This window comes from Staurois parvus, unplaced genomic scaffold, assembly GCF_062004578.1.
Source record: "Staurois parvus isolate SC_StPar_1 unplaced genomic scaffold, SC_StPar_1.0 ptg000132l, whole genome shotgun sequence".
In the NCBI taxonomy this organism is placed as follows: Eukaryota; Metazoa; Chordata; class Amphibia; order Anura; family Ranidae; genus Staurois; species Staurois parvus.
Window position 1 is genome coordinate 7,769,548 of NW_028317928.1, and position 18,024 is coordinate 7,787,571.

The 18,024-nt window shown below is 42.9% G+C and overlaps 2 protein-coding genes across 2 annotated transcripts in view; both read right to left on the reverse strand.

Annotated features, from left to right (window-relative positions):
• Positions 1 to 11,041, reverse strand: part of LOC149466277 (uncharacterized) — a 34,826-nt gene extending 23,785 nt beyond the window's left edge. Inside the window, exons 1-6 of the mRNA XM_089672695.1 lie at positions 11,024 to 11,041; positions 10,112 to 10,208; positions 9,733 to 9,831; positions 6,404 to 6,600; positions 6,183 to 6,277; positions 4,353 to 6,062 (exon numbers count right to left, since the gene is read on the reverse strand). Coding sequence (XP_089528821.1) covers positions 4,353 to 6,062; positions 6,183 to 6,277; positions 6,404 to 6,600; positions 9,733 to 9,831; positions 10,112 to 10,208; positions 11,024 to 11,041 — 2,216 coding nt within the window. The remainder of the gene's footprint in view (positions 1 to 4,352; positions 6,063 to 6,182; positions 6,278 to 6,403; positions 6,601 to 9,732; positions 9,832 to 10,111; positions 10,209 to 11,023) is intronic.
• Positions 1 to 16,186, reverse strand: part of LOC149466273 (uncharacterized) — a 198,461-nt gene extending 182,275 nt beyond the window's left edge. Inside the window, exons 1-5 of the mRNA XM_089672725.1 lie at positions 16,090 to 16,186; positions 15,558 to 15,701; positions 12,367 to 12,537; positions 12,157 to 12,280; positions 11,788 to 11,885 (exon numbers count right to left, since the gene is read on the reverse strand). Coding sequence (XP_089528851.1) covers positions 11,788 to 11,885; positions 12,157 to 12,280; positions 12,367 to 12,537; positions 15,558 to 15,635 — 471 coding nt within the window. The 5' untranslated portion in view covers positions 15,636 to 15,701; positions 16,090 to 16,186. The remainder of the gene's footprint in view (positions 1 to 11,787; positions 11,886 to 12,156; positions 12,281 to 12,366; positions 12,538 to 15,557; positions 15,702 to 16,089) is intronic.
• Positions 16,187 to 18,024: the final 1,838 nt, after the last annotated feature.

The window sequence follows — 18,024 nt, forward strand, 5'->3', positions numbered from 1 at the left end:
ACCACCTCCTTTTTATACAGAGAAAGAGGAAACTCAGCAATACACTAGGATGATTGGTTAACCGTCAGTATCCAGCTATCTCTACAGACCGGTTAAACAGAGGGTTAATACTCATAGTAGCGTTCTTCAGTGGCAGGGACTCGTAAGTTACATTCAGGAGCTATAGAAACAGTTCAACACTTTTAGAAATTAAGATTTATTACCAAAAGGTCGAAAGGGTGCAGTAAAAATATTTACAGAAAGAAGATGTAACCAATATACAGTTGTGTTCAAAATAATAGCAATCAGACATCACTAACCTGATCAATCACTGTTTTTGGTAGCAAATAATTTACTAGCAGGTGTAGTAGAGTAATAGAAATCCAACAGACCCAACAGTCATGACATGCATGCTGCTGATTCGGTGTAATTGAATCACTAATTGAAAGGGGCATGTTCAAAATAATAGCAGTGTGGAGTTCTATTAGTGAGGTCATTCATTCTTTGAAAAACAGGTGACAATGATTGCCCTTATTTAAGGAAGGAAGGCAGCAAATGTTGTACATGCTGGTTACAGTGCATTTCTCTCTGAAATTCTGAGGAAAATGGGTCGTTCCAGACATTGTTCAGAAGAACAGCGTACCTTGATTAAAAAGTTGATTGGAGAGGGGAAAACATATAAAGAAGTGCAGAAAATGATAGGCTGCTCAGCTAAAATGATCGCAAATGCTTTAAAATGGCAACCAAAACCTGAAAGACGTGGAAGAAAGTGAAAAACTACCATTGGAATGGATAAAAGAATAGCCAAAATGGCAAGGACTCAGCCAACAATCAGCTCCAGGAAGATCAAAGAAGGTCTAAAGTTACCTGTGAGTACTGTTACAATTAGAAGACGCCTATGTGAAGCCAAGCTATCTGCAAGAAGCCCCCGCAAAGTCCCACTGAAGAAAAAAAGACGTGCTGAAGAGGTTACAATTTGCCAAAGAGCACATTGACTGGCCTAAAGAGAAATGGCGCAACATTTTGTGGACTGATGAAAGTAAGATTGTTCTTTGGGTCTAGTGGCCGGAGACAGTTTGTCAGACGACCCCCAAACACTGAATTCAAGCCACAGTGCACTTTGAAGACAGTGAAGCATGGTTGCGCAAGCATCATGATATGGGGATGTTTCTCATACTACGGTGTTGGGCCTATTTATCGCATACCAGGGATCATGGATCAGTTTGAATACATCAGAATACTTGAAGAGGTCATGCTGCCTTATGCTGAAGAGGAAATTCCCTTGAAATGGGTGTTCCAACAAGACAACGACCCCAAACACACCAGTAAACGTGCAACATCTTGGTTCCAGACCAACAAGATTGACGTTATGGAGTGGCCAGCCCAATCCCCGGATCTTAATCCAATAGAAAATTTGTGGGGTGACATCAAAAATGCAGTTTCTGAGGCAAAACCAAGAAATAGAGAACTGTGGAATGTAGTCCAATCATCCTGGGCTGGAATACCTGTTCACAGGTGCCAGAAGTTGGTTGACTCCATGCAACACAGATGTACAGCAGTTCTCAGAAACAGTGCTTATACAACTAAATATTCATTAAGTGATTCAAAGGAAAGCAAAATCTTCAAACATTTTTCAGTTTATATAGTGAATGTTTGAGTTTGTAAAGAAGAATACAAACACTGCTATTTTTTTGAACAGCCTAATATTCACTTTTCGTCAATTTTTTTAGAGGAACAACACAAATTTGATATATTTTTCTTCATGTTTTGATTTGGAATAGAATGTGTAGTGTTCCCAATGCATTTGTGTGTATGGAAATAAAAGCTATTAGAAGGATTTTGAGCTTTATTCACTTTTTTCAACACACTGCTATCATTTTGAACACAACAGTATATATATATATATATATATATATATATATATATATATATATATATATATATATATATATATATATAAATATACAGAGCACAGCAAACAGATAACAGAAAGAAGTTTAGTTAAATAAGTACTTGCCAAATAAATGCCTAGGGTTAGCAGATCAAGTTTTAGAGCAGAAGGGTGCTTTGATCTCCCTCTGTTTCGATGGTCAATGGGAGAATCTTCAACTCTTTCTCTGCGAGATGTTGCATGCAGCAAGTCCTCACTTTTCTGACTGAACACAAAACTAACAGCTTCTTTTTCCTACACAAAATCTCTTCCTACAATGGACAAGCCAAGCCTTATTTGGCAAAAATTTGTTAGGCAGGGACTCAGCATCATACGCTGGTTGCATCCCTGAGGGAGGGGGAATGAGGAGATACATGAAGCCTTCTTACTACAGGGAGAGCCTGTACCTGGCTCTTATATGCACGATACTACACCTTCCCCTCTCAGGTGACTGCATATTAGTTTAAGAGAAATACCACAATGCAGAAATTTGGAGCAAAATGGAGAACTGTGCCTCTCACTGCGGGCATGATTGTGACACTTACCACTATATTTTGTGCAGAAACAAAGTAACTAACCTTTATCTAAAAAGAATCCTGATGCCCAAGACTCCTCGATATGATCTACCTGCAGGTCTCTCTAACTTGCTGGTGATGCCACTCTGCAACTGTCAAGTTACCGCATATATGGGTGATAATGTACCTTATTTAGGCTACGTTCACACTAGCCTTGTTAGCCAGCGGCAGACAGGCGTTTGGGAAGCGTTTTTACCGTTTCTGCACATTGCAGCACATAGTGCTGTTCAAACGGGAGCGTTAGCGTCACGGAGCCGCAAAACGGACGTCTCTGGTCGAGTCAGGAGTTTCAGCCTCCTATTCAAGTCTATGGTGCCGCTCCACAAACGCCCGGCCGGCATTTGCGATGCAGTTGCGGGGCGTTAACACCATTCAAACTTCATTACAGGCGTTTGTGGGGCGTTTTTAATGCTTGGCAACTGCCTAGAAACCTTGCATGTGGCGTTTGCAAACGCCGGACCAACGCTTGTCAAACGCTATAGGGGCATTTGGCAAGAGTTGGAAAAACAGTCCAGTGTGAACGAGCTCTTAGCAGACTATTCTGGAATAAGGTCAAAAAGGTATTTTCTAACCTTATTTCAGTCAACCTTGGTCAGATCTTGGCTGTCCATCTACTCCATATCAACAAGACCCTTACAATACATCTTCTTAATGTGGCCTGGGCAATGAAGCCAATAAAACTCCTGTAATCTGATATACCAGAGACCATGCCCCCTTTCTTCCAATGTTCGAATGATCTATTGCCCTCTCAGCAGCCTATGCCAGAGACCTCCCACAGTACACAACGGAAGACGCATTCCAGAGGCAAACCTCTCCTTTCTTCTGCTCCTCTTTTGTTTCTTTTCCTCCATCACCCCCGTGTCTCACCTCATCACTTCTTGCTACCCACCCACTGCTCCTAGTCACTCCCCATCCATTCATTCCTCATATCTGTTTTGGATGTTCCACAAAAAGACACTTGACACCACATCCATTGCTTTCATTTTTATTCATTACAGGCTAAGAGTACTAGTCCATTTATAACAGAGAAATTTTCCTTTGTATGTAACTCTGTACTGTACATGTAAATTAACTTCTCAATTTGTACTATACTCTTTTTTTATATAACGTTGTTTAATAACTTGTCCTAAATAAAGAATTAAAGAAAATCTCTCATTCATCACGAATACGGCTTTTACCCAGTGGGAAACATGGTAATAGAAGATTTCCCGGGAAAAGCATTTTCTGCACTCTGAACAGAACTACGGCTTCTCCTCCAACAATGAAAATCTCTCATTCATCATGAATATGGCTTTTACCCAGTGGGAGACATGGTAATGGAAGGTTTTTTTGTTTCCCGGGGAAAACATTTTCTGCACTCTGACCAGAACTACGGCTTTTCCTCCAACAACGAGGGAAGGTTAGACAGGGTGGAATATATAAATAACATGGAGGAGTTATACCATATAGACGAAGGTAATATGGGTAACATTTAGAAAGGAATGAGGAAGATGGTCGGATTTCAAGGCATCTGGAAAATATATGGAAGTCGTGGGAGGCTCAGGGATCTGATTTGAGGTAGGAGAACAAAGGGAATGTTTTTTTAAGGCAGTAGAAGGAATAGGATAAGGGAAAAGAAAGGTTGGAAGGAAAGAAAGAAAGAAAGAAAAAAAAAAGAGTCAGCAATGAGGATTGAGAAGAAAGATCACAGGTATAGAATGGAAAGGGAAGAGTTATATGGACCAGGGTAAATTATATGGGGGTTTGGGTTGCAAAACGTAGGGGAATGTTTGTATTTTGTATGTAAATGATACTTTGCTGTGTTTTTGTAATGGGAAAAAAAATTAATAAAAGATTTAAATAATCATAATAAAAAAAAAAAGAACTACGGCTTCTGCCTCGTGTGGGTTCTCTTATGGGTAACAAGAGTTGAACCCAAAGTAAAACATTTGCCACATTCTGAACACGAATATGGCTTCTCCCCAGTGTGAGTTCTTTTGTGTATCTCCAGATTATACCTCTGCGTAAAACATTTCCCGCATTCTGAACACGAATATGGCTTCTCCCCGGTGTGAATTCTTTTGTGTAGCTCAAGAGTAAACCTCTGAGTAAAAAATTTGCCACATTCTGAACACGAATAGGGTTTCTCCCCGGTATGAGCTCTCATGTGATTAACGAGTTTTGACCTCGTACTAAAATATTTTCCACAATCTGAACACGAATTCTCGCTTTTGTGAGTTTTCATGTGAGCGGTGAGAGGTGAACTATAGGAAAAACATTTCCCACATTCTGAACATGAATACGGCTTTACCCCAGTGTGAACTCTACTGTGATAATCAAGAGCTGTGCTCGCGGTAAAGCATTTCCCACATTCTGAACACGAAAATGGTTTCTCCCTGATGCGAGTTCCCTTACAACACATAAGAGAGGAACTCTCAGTAGAACATTTCCCGTCTTCTGGACACAAATACGGCTTCTTCCTAGAGTGAGTTTTTTTGTGTTTCTCAAGAACAGACTTAAAAGTGAAACATTTGCCACATTCTAAACATGGGAAAGGCTTCTCCCCGGTGTGAGTTCTTGCGTGTATCTCAAGATTTGACTTCTGAGCAAAACATTTGCCACATTCTGAACAAGAATATGGCTTCTCCCCAGTGTGAATTCTCTTGTGAAGAACTAGACTTGAGCTCATACTAAAAGCTTTTCCACATTCCAAACATGAATATGGCTTCTCCCCAGTGTGACTTCTCATGTGAAGAACTAGACTTGACCTTCTACTAAAGGTTTTTCCACATTCTGAACATGAATATGGTTTCTCCCTCTCATGTGACTCCTTGTGTTGATCAAGAGATGAACTCCTCGTAAAATATTTCCCACGTTCTGAACATGAATGAGGCTTCTCCCTCTCGTGTGACTCCTTGTGTTGATCAAGAGATAAACTCCTCGTAAAACATTTCCCACATTCTGAACATGAATACGGCTTTACCCCGGTGTGAACTCTACTGTGATTATCAAGAGCTGTGCTTGTGGTAAAGCATTTCTCACATTCTGAACATGAAAATTGTTTCTCCCCGATGCGAGTTCCCTTACGACACATTAGAGATGAACTCTCAGTAGCACATTTCCCATCTTCTGGACACAAATATGGCTTCTTCCCGGTGTGAGTTCTTTTGTGTTTCTCAAGAACAGACTTAAAAGTGAAACATTTGCCACATTCTAAACATGGGAAAGGCTTCTCCCCGGTGTGAGTTCTTGCATGTATCTCAAGATTTGACTTCTGAGCAAAACATTTGCTACATTCTAAACAAGAATACGGCTTCTCCCCAGTGTGAATTCTCTTGTGAAGAACTAGACTTGAGCTCATACTAAAAGCTTTTCCACATTCTGAACATGAATGTGGTTTCTCCCTCACGTGTGACTCCTCATGTGACTCCCCCTTGTGTTTATCAAGAGATGAATTCCTGGTAAAACATTTCCCGCATTCTGAACACGAATGAGGCTTCTCGCCGGTGTGTGTTCTTTTATGAGAAGCAAGATTCGAACACATGGCAAAACATTTCCCACATTCCAAGCATGCATATGGCTTCTCTCCAGTGTGAGTTCTCATGTGATATAATAGAGAGGTTGGTACCCTAAAACATTTCCCGCACTCTGAACACGAATGCGGCTTCTCTCCAGTGTGAATTCTCCTGTGAAGTGATAGAGCATAATGCTTCGCAAACCGCTTCTCGCATTCGGAACATGAGTATGGCTTCTCCCCGGTGTGAGTTCTTGTGTGATTGACAAGAGCGGTTTTAAGGTTAAAGCATTTCCCGCACTCTGAACATGAATAGGGCTTCTCCCCGGTGTGAATTCTCTGATGGCGGAAAAGAAGGGAATTTGAGTTGAAACATTTTCCACACTGAGAACAGGAATGTGGCTTCATGCCGATGTGGATCCCTACGTGGGAAATAAGAGCAGGCTTGTGGGAGAAACATTTCCCACATTCTGAACATGACAATGGCTTCTTTTTTGTGCAAGTTCTTTTTCTGTGATCTTTAGGACGGCTGATGGGAGGAGAGGGATCAGGAAAGCTTTCCCCAGGTGTAGAGGGATCAGATGATAGATGTGCCCCGATGTCACTTGGGATATGTTGTTCTTCTGGAGGGACATAAGAGACAGAAGGAGATTAGAAACCATTAACTACCTGCTGACCAATCACAGTACATCTCCTGCAAGCAGGCAACAGGTACAAGCCTGATCCCATACATGTACGTGATTGGCCTTCTTCTAGATCTGTGATTGGACACAGCAGCCAATTACAGTCAATGATTTCAGCTGAAATCAGCTGTATCCAATCACACACACACACACGCACGCGCGCGCGCGATGAGGCTTGCATTGTTAGGATAACTCTGGAGCCCAGAATTGGGCTTTAACCCCTTGAAGACCAGGCCTTTTCTAAAACTTATTGTTTACATGGAAAAAATCAGTATTTTTTTTATAGAAAATGACTTAAAACCCCCAAACATTCAATGTTTTGTTAAAGCAGAGGCACTAGAGCAGGGATGTCAAACTGGCGGCCCTCCTGCTGTTGCAAAACTACAAGTCCCATCATGCCTCTGCCTTTGGGAGTCATGCTTGTAACTGTCAGTCTTGCAATGCCTCATGGGACTTGTAGTTTGGCAACAGCTGGAGGGCCGCCAGTTTGACATCCGCACCCTAGAGAATAAAATGGTGGGTGTTTCAATTTTTTAAAGTCACACAGTATTTGTGCAGCAGTTTTTCAAACACTTTTTTTTGGAAAAAAAAAAATACACTTTAACTTCTTAGGGACCATCTACTGCAGATTTACTGGGGCAGAGCGGGGCCCACTGCACCGGATCACATATATGTACATGATCTGGCATCTCCTGGTAGGGGGTGCACACGTGCCCGCCACCCTGGCTGTGCTGTCATTCTCTACAGCAAAAGCAAATCAGCGGGTTCTGACTAAATGATTTATGAACGGGGCCCACTGGTCAAACAGTCACATTGATTAGTAAAAGCAGCACACGGGTCCCGGCTATTGATTTATGAACAGGTCCCACTGGTCAGCTGAGCAAATGACAGAAGAGAACCCTGTGTTGGTAAACAACACAGGGCTCTCTACAGAGTGCAGCGATGTGGCTGTTTTTCCCTCCCTGCAAAGCAGGGAATAAAAATAGTCACATTGATTAGTAAAAGCAGCACACGGGTCCCGGCTATTGATTTATCAACAGGTCCCACTGGTCAGCTGAGCAAATGACAGAAGAGAACCCTGTGTTGGTAAACAACACAGGGCTCTCTACAGAGTGCAGCGATGTGGCTGTTTTTCCCTCCCTGCAAAGCAGGAAGTAAAAGCAGTCACATTGAATAGTAAAAACAGCACACTTTACACTTGTTAGGCACACAGTTAACCCTTTGATTGCCCCTAGATGTTAACCTCTTCCCAGCCAGTGTCATTAGTAGTGTACAGTAATAGCACTGATTACTGTATTAGTGCCGCTATTGGTGTCAGGTAGTGTACTTCCCAGCAGCTAGTGCCAGATTGCCCTCCACACTATCACAGTCTCACTATAAGTTGCTGATCACTGTTATTACCAGTATAGTGTCATAGCTGCTAAATTCTTGTATATAAACCATCATTTGTAGCTATAGCTATAACTTTCACACAAACCAATTATTATACACTTATTGGAATTTTTATTTTTTTACCAAAGACATGTAGGCAGAATACATCTTGGCCTAAATTTCTAAAGAAATGTTATTTTGTTTTCATTGGATATGTTTTATACCAAAAGTAGAAATTTTTTTTTTTTTACATTTGTGTAATAAAAAATAAAAAACCCCAGCAGTGTTCAAATTCCACCAAAAGAAAGCTCTATTTGTGTGAAAACAAATTATATTAATTGCATTTGTGTAGTGTTGCATGACCACATAATTGTCAGTTAAAGCAGCGCAGTGCTGAATACCCCCTTTATGCCCAGGTCAGGGTAACACCTTACGTAGGTCAAGTGGTATACATGGTAAAGCTCCACAGTTCACTTAGCACTAAAATTATCCACACATCTCTGCAAATGTATTATGAGAAAGATCTGAGTTCTGTTTAACACTTTCACCCCCTTCCTGTCCAATTTTCAGCTTTCAGTGCTATCACACGTTGAATGACAATTCCGCGGTCATGCAACACTGTACCCATATGAATTTTTTAGCATTTTTTGAGACAGATAAAACTGTATTTTGGTGGTATTTATTCACCGCTGGGATTTAAATTTTTTTGCTATATAAATGAAAAAGTTCAAAAATTGTGAAAAAAAGGTGTTTTTCTTATAACATTTTGCAAATAAATAATCCTTCTTCATAAATCTGGGCAAAAATGTATTCATCTATCTTTTTAATAAAAAAAAAATAACCCAAATTAGTTTATAACCAAAAAATATAATTTCAAATTTTTTTTTTATATTATCATTTTTACTTTATTTATTTTAACATACTGTCACCCTAGCAGTACAGTGTCACCACAGGCTATCCCAGCTTCAGTCTATCCTGAATACTGCGGCCAGACTCATCCACCTTACTAACCACTCCGTGTCCCCCACTCCCCTCTGCCAATCCCTCCACTGGATTCCAATTGCCCAACGGATAAAATTCAAAATGCTAACATTGACGTACAAAGCTGTTCATAACACTGCCCCAAACTACATCACCGATCTGGTATCCAAATACCACCCAAAACGTACTCTCCGCTCCTCACAAGACCTCCTACTCTCTAGTTTCCTGGTCTCCTCCTCCCATGCCCGTCTCCAGGGCTTCCCCCATCCTCTGGAACTCCCTACCCCAATCCATCAGACTATCACCTACTCTCCTCACCTTTAGGCGCACTCTGAAAACCTGTCTCTTCAGAGAAGCCTACCCCGCCCTCACCTAACAGCCGATCTCCTCCACTCTTCCTACCACTCCACCCCCAACAGTTATTTCCTTCTGTACCACTATCCCCTCCCTCCTAGATTGTAAGCTCCAAGGAGCAGGGCCCTCGAACCCCTCGTGTATTGAATTGTATTGTTACTGTACTGTCTCGTGTATTGTCTCCCATTATAATGTACAGTGCTGAGCGAACTGTTGGCGCTATATAAATCCTGTATTATAATAATAATGTCAGGAAGTGACATCTTGTTTACTACTGTTCATTTGATCACTGATTGGCCAATCAGTATTAAATTCCCCTTAAAAGACCAGTTACTGCAGGAAGGGATTCATGTATTTATTACTCACCCGTGCTGATCTCTACAGGAAGTTTCACAGCCTTCTTATTCCTCAAAAGTCCTTCTTTCTCCTCCTCATCTGGGATGTCTCTCCGAGTGTCTCCGGGGTCTGTGAATAAAGATGAGAGTGAAGCCCCCTGTACTGAGATGTATGAGAGACCCCAGAGAGTGTGTGCTGGGGGGGGGAGACTGGTCACATCTCAATGACATGATGTGAGGAGGAGAGCCAGAGTCTAATAGATGCTGATGGCTCCTGACTCCCGCACTGGGCACATACTGTCCCCCCATTACTGTCTACTGACAGAGGAGGGGGGAGAAGAAGAGATTGTTGTAGTGACTGAACAAGGAGGATCTGGGACTCTTCTCTGGATTTAGTGTTTATTCCTCACCTGTGCTTATCTCTGGAGTGTTCTCCTCTTCTTCGCATGGTTCATCAGCCCCCACATATGGCTTTTCTATACCATCAACCACATTTAGATCTTCCCCCTGAAAAAGACACATAACATTAGCTTTCATTAGGATCCTCAGTGGAAGAAAAGAAATTTAATGTCCAAAAGATGGAAAGGTTTCTTCACAGTAAGAGCTGTGAACCTGTAGAATAGACTCCCTCAAGAGTTGGTTCTGGCGAGCTCAGTGGATTGCTGTAGGAAAGTCCTGGATTATTTCTTGAATACACAGAATATAACTGGATATAACATTTATAGGTAAAGTTGATCCAGGAAATATCCGATTGCCTCTCGGGGGATCAGGAAGGAAATTTTTCCCCTGCAGGAGCAAATTGGATTGTGCTTTGCTGGTTTTTTTTGCCTTCCTCTGGATGAACTGTGGGTGTAGGATTATAACTTTTTTAATTTTTAATGATTGAACTTGATGGACTTTTGTCTTATTTCAGCCAGACCAACTATGTAACTATATCTACCTCAGAGTCCTGTGGGATCCTGTGCAGAGGCATCCAGAGAATATTTTGCCAGAATAGCAGTGTTCTTGTCACTTCCTGTGAGCCCAAAGTTCCACTTTAAAGATTGGTCCCCCCATGGTTATCCTCTCCTAATACTTAGTTGGTTGGATGGGATGGTGACTGCTGATGGGGAGGTCGCTTTGACCCCAAACCCCCCCCACCCCGAACCTGTGTTCTTGTCGTATTTTCCTGGAACTGTGGTGTCCTGCTCGATACTCCTGTTTCCTGACCTATAGTTCGTGTTTTGTATTTGTGCTGTCTGCCATGCTATTGTACTAATGACCCTGTGACGAACATGTGATCTGAGACGATGTCCATGACATACTAGTTGCTTTCAATGTACCATGTGGCTTGTGATCATGTTAATATGCCCTATGTTGGGGGCAGTGTGTTGTTATTTTATTTCCCCCTCTTCATTTCTCTTTTGTTACACATACGCTTTATGTTATATCCTTGATGTTTTCTTTCAATAAAGTTGCTTTATAAAGTAAAAAAACAAAAAAAAACAGTCCTTCCACTCCCCGTGAGGAATTGGCACCTTTGGGGGAGGGGTAAGTGCAGGGAGAGCAGGTACCCAATTTTGACAGGTACCCACTCCCATTTCCACCTAGGCGATCAAAAGCAGGAGTTGTCCTCCCTCCCCGTAGTCTTCTGGGACACGTGACAGGTCCCACAACACTACAGAACCATTCACAAGGCGCAGCGCTGCCCGTGCATGCGCAGTGGGCACCCGGCTGTGAATATGCCGGCACAGGGATCAAGGGACAGTTGAAAGGCTGATTTTTAAAAGTCAGCAGCTACAGTTTTTCCAGCTGCTGACTTTTATTTTTTTCAGATTTGACTGGAGCTCAGCTTTAACATAAAATAAACAACAAACAAAAAAACAAAAAGCTTTATCTTTCATATGTAAATTATTAATCCTATCAGCCACCATGTAATGGAGATGAACAAATATTTTTAGTCCAGTGTGGGTGACAACCATGGCTTCCCCCGTAGATACAGTTGAGGATTGTGCATAGTAAGGGTAGCCAAACAGAGATAGAGAGCATGGTATTTGAAAGATAAGGAGGTGAAAAGGTTTTCATTTGGACCCTCAGTTCCTCCTACCTGATCCTCCTGAGGGATCTCATGGACTTCCTGTGTGGAGTCCTGGGAATACAGAGGACGGGGACATCTCTCTGGTGGGTTCCCATTAATGGATCCATCTGCAGAAAACACACACACTGACTGAATACATTGTTTCTATGTCTTTATATCAGAGGATGTGTGTATCTAGGTGGATCCTCAATACAAGAAATGAAAGTCTCCTCTTACCCGGTGATGTGAGGGGCGGCCGGTTCTCCATCATGACGTTCTTCTACAGATCCTTGTGTCCTTCTATATACTCTCAATCCTCTTTTGTTTCTATGTCTTTATATCAGAGGATGTGTGTATCTAGGTGGATCCTCAATACAAGAAATGAAAGTCTCCTCTTACCTGGTGATGTGAGGGGTGGCTGGTTCTCCATCATGACGTCGTTGTAGAGATCCTTGTGTCCTTCTATATACTCCCACTCCTCCATGGAGAAATAGACAGTGACACCCTGACATCTTATAGGAACCTGACACACACAATGATACAGTCACCATCCAGACACATCCCTTGTCTGTTACTGAAGAATGTCCCAGAATTCCCGGCACCGCTCACCTCTCCTGTCAGCAGATCAGCGATCTTCTGGGTGACTCCTAGGATCTTCTGCTTTCTCTCAGGTGTCAGGGAGCATGTTTGAAGCTCCATCATGGGATTCTTTATTCTTCTCCAACGCTGTGACACACGAGTCATGTCATCATCAAATGGTTTCTTCATTATAACGCATTCCTGTGGTTTAACAAATACATATCAATACATAGAAACAACACTATCCATCCTACAGTAAATCAATGCAAGTTGCCAAGATCACAAACTTCGTCATAAGACGTCCTCCCAGAACAAGAGCGGTCCTGTCCGGCCTATTGTACAGTGATAGTCGAGTTATCATCAAATGGCTTCTTTACTATAATGCATTCCTGTGTACGGCAAATACATATCAATAGATAAAACAAATAATTTATATCCTACAGTAAATCAATGGAGGTCCCAAAAACCACTCATTTCACGACACAAAGAAAAAACACTGGATGGGGCTCTCTCAGGTACATTAAAGTTGCAATCCATACAAGGTGCGAAAGATATCCTGAAATGTCCATAACTTTATTTATACCACAAAGATATCTATCTATCTATCTATCTATCTATCTATCTTTATTTATTATGTTATAACCACTAATTTAGGCCAATAATTCAATTAATTTTTACAATTAAAACAATTTGGAAGAACATAATCACTCTTCATTTACCCCTATGGATTATGTGAATCAGTGTACAAAGTAAAGTTGGCTGAAAGGTCTGTTTCCTTCATTCGTGGAGCATTTTTCTTCACGGGAAGTTGAAGTTAAAGTGTTACTAAACCCACAACAGTGAAATCAGTCTGTGTATGCAGTAAAGCATGCTGGGTATACCCACTGTGGAACCTAAGGGGTTAATCCTCTGCATTGTATAAAAAGGCTGTTTGATCCTGTCTTCTCTAATTCTCCTCTTCCTCCAATGCCCCCCTCTTATCTCCTGATAAGACATATGTGTGGAGTCACTCTGCACATGCTCAGTTTGGTGTGTATTGCTAGAGAAGTTTTTTTATTTTTGGGAGAGTGCATGTGATCTGTACAGGGCAAATCAGCACTGTGCAGACAGAGATCAGGGGTCCTGCATCTTCCTAGAGAAGAATGAAAACTCCTCCTACAAACTTTAACCAGTGCTCTGATGGACACTGATACTGATTGAAGTCACAAGACTGCTATATACTGCTGATGAGAAAAGGGATTTAGCAGTTTATATTTACTAAAATAATTGCATTTCCATGTTGTGTGTACTGTGGGAGACCAGATATAGTGAATGCAGGGTCCGGGGAGAGCGGATATAGTGAATGCAGGGTGCGGGGAGAACGGATATAGTGAATGCAGGGTCCGGGGAGAGCGGATATAGTGAATGCGGGGTCCGGAGAGAGAGGATATAGTGAATGCGGGGTCCGGGGAGAGCGGATATACTGAATGCAGGGTCTGGGGAGAGCGGATATAGTGAATGTGGGGTTTGGGGAGAGGATATAGTGAATGCAGGGTCCGGAGTTTAGTAACACTTTAAAGTGATATAACATGTTTGTTTTTTTGTGAAAAAAAAAAATTACGAACATGTCATATTTACCTGCTCTGTGTAACAGTTTTGCACAGAGCAGCCCTGATCTTCCTCTTCTCAAGTCCGCCACTAGCGATCCTGGCTCATCCCCCTTGACCAGTACCTCCAATAGCAAGCCACTTGCTATGGGGGCACTGGAGCATGCTCGCTCCTGAGCCCTGCTCTATGTGTCCATAGGACACATAGAACTGTGGCTTGGCCCTGCTCCATGCTCTCTCCTCATTGGCTCACTGGTTGTGATCGAAAGCAGTGGCAGCCAATGGCTCCTGCTTCTGTGTCTCAACCAATAAAGGAGAGAAACACCCGACCCAGCCTAGGCACCCATGCATAGTACTGGATCAAGAGGAGGCTCAGGAGGGTATTGAGGGGGGGGGGAGTAGCACACAGAAGGTTTTTTTACCTTCATGCATAGAACCTTTACAACCACTTTTAAGAACACTTTTGGCCAAAATGATTATTTTCCCATGTAGTGGGGCTGTGCCATGGGTTAAATGCTTCTTTTTGTCTAGGGGCTTGGAAAGCAAAGATATACTAACCTAATTTGCGACCCTCCCGAGTGCAAGACTGGTCCCCGCCGCTTCTTTTCCCCCCCGCATGCTAGTAGTCTTGTGAATTGGCTGTTTCTACCATCATCACTCCCATAGACCAACAGGACAGAAAAATGCTGATGTTGCATATTCCCAAATGCAGCTTCCCTGAAGGCATTGAAAGTGGAACTAAACCCATTGATTTAACGGTTTAAAAAAACAGTTACAGTCGAGGCATCATGCCGGGAAAGCTAACTGTCACAGTTGCTTGTGCTTTCATCCAAACTGTCAAACCATCAAATGGCTAGAGTCAAAACTGATCACTTGTGCAGCACCATGAAAACTGCAGATCAAACAGAGACCAAGATGGCAGCTTCCTTGGCTGAAAAGGAGAGGAGGGTTTAGTTCTGCTTTAAGTGTGAACAGGTCACATAGTAAGTAATTGTTTTCTGTGTGTCCTTGCGGAGATCAGCATTTTTCTAGTACAGAAACCCCCCATCTCCATACAAGAGTGAACGACAGGTCTGTGTTTTATTAATAGAGATAAGAGTGACGTCATGTGACCTCCCAGAATCCTCCTCACCTCTCCGGTTAGGTCTGTGTTTTATTAATAGAGTTAAGAGTGACGTCATGTGACCTCCCAGAATCCTCCTCACCTCCACGGTCAGGTCTGTGTTTTATTAATAGAGATAGGAGTGATGTCATGTGACCTCCCAGAATCCTCCTCTCCAGTTAGGTCTGTGTTTTATTAATAGAGATAAGACTGATGTCATGTGACCTCCCAAAATCCTCCTCACCTCTCCGGTCAGGTCTGTATTTTATCAATAGCGATAGGAGTGATGTCATGTGACCTCCCAGAATCCTCCTCTCCTCTCTGGTCCGGTCTGTGTTTTATTAATAGAGATGAGTGATGTCATGTGACCTCTCAGAATCCTCCTCACCTCTTCGGTCAGGTCTGTGTTTTATTAATAGAGATAGGAGTGATGTCATGTGACCTCCCAGAATCCTCCTCACCTCTCTGGTCAGGTCTGTGTTTATTAATAGAGATAAGAGTGATGTCATGAGACCTCCCAGAATCCTCCTCACCTCTCCGGTCACCAAGTAGATGATCTCCAGGGTGAGGTTTAGTATCCTCTCTGTCATGTGACTCGGCTCCTCCGCCATCCTCGGTCAGGTGATCAGATTTGAGGAGTTTGCTATTTGTATTTCTTTGTCTCAGAATGTAGAAACCTAAAACCAGGAGAAGTAGAGAAGATCTATGGGATCCATTATGTCATGGGTGAACTTCATCCGAGAGAGACAGACAAAGGGAGAAGTACGGAGCAGAGAGAAATGAAGAGAGGAGAACAGGATCAGCGCAGACATAGATATGGAGATGAAAAGGACCCGTCATTCCTCATATTAATATAATATGGCTCAGCTCACAGACAGCAGCCCATCACCCCACAATAGGTCATATTGCTTTCCTCAGGAAGAAGAGGATCATTTTATATCCTTTCTCACCAAATCCCAATGAAACCATCCCCCTGTGTACAGGACATGACACCAGTCTCATGACACCCCACCCCAATTCATTCCACAGAGACCCCCTCCTCTCATAATAAGAAGCCATTATTACCTCTTAATCCCTGGCTACACACTCTCCACGAGGAAGCTTCATTCAGTTTTAAATCTTCCACTCATCACTGCTTCTGGGCTTCAATAAAATGGCCGCCACCCTCCAGAACTGAGGACACCTCCTCCTCTCACTTTGTAAGCGACCGCCCTCTAGTGTTGGCTCTGGTCTCACCCTGGAATACAAGGCTCTTTGTCACTGAATATCGTCCTATCATTTGGCTGAGCGTCACTAGGGCAACCAGGAAGGGCAACCGTGGAACGCAAACAGCGGAAGTGCAGGAGCCACAGGGCGGAAGTAAAGGAATAGGCTAAAGAGGGGGACGGCTGTTTTTCAGGGATGAGGGTGGTATCCAAATAACCAGCTTGAAAAAGAAAAAAAAATAACAACATAGGAACACTTTAACCCTTCACCCTCCCGAGGATTTACCCCCTCCTTTCCCGACCAGGCCATTGTTTGCGATATAGCGCTGCGTTACTTTAACTTATAATTACACGGTCGTGCAACGCTGCACCCAAATGAAATTCATGTCCTTTTTTCCCCCCAAATAGAGCTCTCTTTCCATGGTATTTGATCACCTCTGCAGTTTTAATTTTTTGGTACTATAAACAAAAAATAGACCGACTATTTTGAAAAAACACAAAACATTTTAGACTTTTTGCTATTAAACATGTCCAGTAAAAACATTTAAGAAAGTCAAATAAAAAGCACTGACGCTGTATTAATGGCATTGGGCAGGAAGGGGTTAACATCTGGGGCAATCAAAGTGTTAACTGTGTGCTGTATTTTACTAGGGAGACATGCTGTGCTGTGAGATACACAGCAGCATGTCCTTGCTGATAGGGGAGAGATCTGTGTTGTTTACATACAGACCTCTCCTCTGTCACTGTTCCTTGTCAATCGCTGGGTGCCGGCTAGGAGTTTCTGGCCAGCACCCGGTGATTGACAAACCTAGCCGTCACTGGTGGCGCGGGTAGGGCGGCACGCGCGCCCCCTAACTGGACATGCAAATCACATGTATATATACGGGATTTTGCGCAGCCCTGTAGCAGTAGTTCTACTATAGGGCGGCAGGCAAGGATGTCATGAGGGAGATTTACTAAAACTGCTGTACCCATAATCTGGTGCAGCTCTGTGCAGGAACCAATCAGCTTCCAGGTTTTAGTGCCAAAGCTTAATTGAAGAAGCTGAAGTTAGAAGCTGATTGGTTACTATGCTCAGCCACGCCAGATTCCGTGTGCACTAGTAAATCTTCCCCACCGTATTCATATACCATATATTTAATTAAAAAAATTGATTTGACATGAGCATCACAAACATCCTTCGTCCAATCACAGAGGAAACCTATTAAAACTAGAGCGGACAGAATTTGGAGCAGCTGCGCATGGCAACCAATCAGCTTCCATCTTCAGTTTTTTCAGTGAAGCGTTGAAAATGAAAGCTAGAAGCTGATTGATGGTTGCTAGGCACAGCTGCTCCAGTTTTGATAATTCCCCCCCCCCCCTGTTTTCTGAATGGAGGAGCCTATGTGATCTCTACTCCAGCCCTGATTGTCAGTGTCACTGTGAGAAGGTCGGTGGTGATCTCACCTTCAGAGGCTGCATGTAAGGAAGGTTTTTTAAGAAAGAAGCAGCAGCCGCCATTGTGGCAGACATCATTAGAAGGACCTGACTGGTACCTAGTTAATGCCCACCATGTCTGTTCATGCCCCCCAACCCCCACTGTCCTAATCTTCCAGTGCTGTGGGGAGTAATACAAATAAGGGGCCATCACAGGCCGTCATCAAGAGAGCCTGGCTATGCCCGCTCTTTCCACACAGCCCCTCTATTCATAGAAGCTGAAGTCTCTAGAATTCAGTGGGCGGAGGTGAGGAGTGGCTGGTCTGCACTCTCAGGGGATCCTGGCCAGTCCCCAAGCAAGAGGCTTGGCATGGGGTCA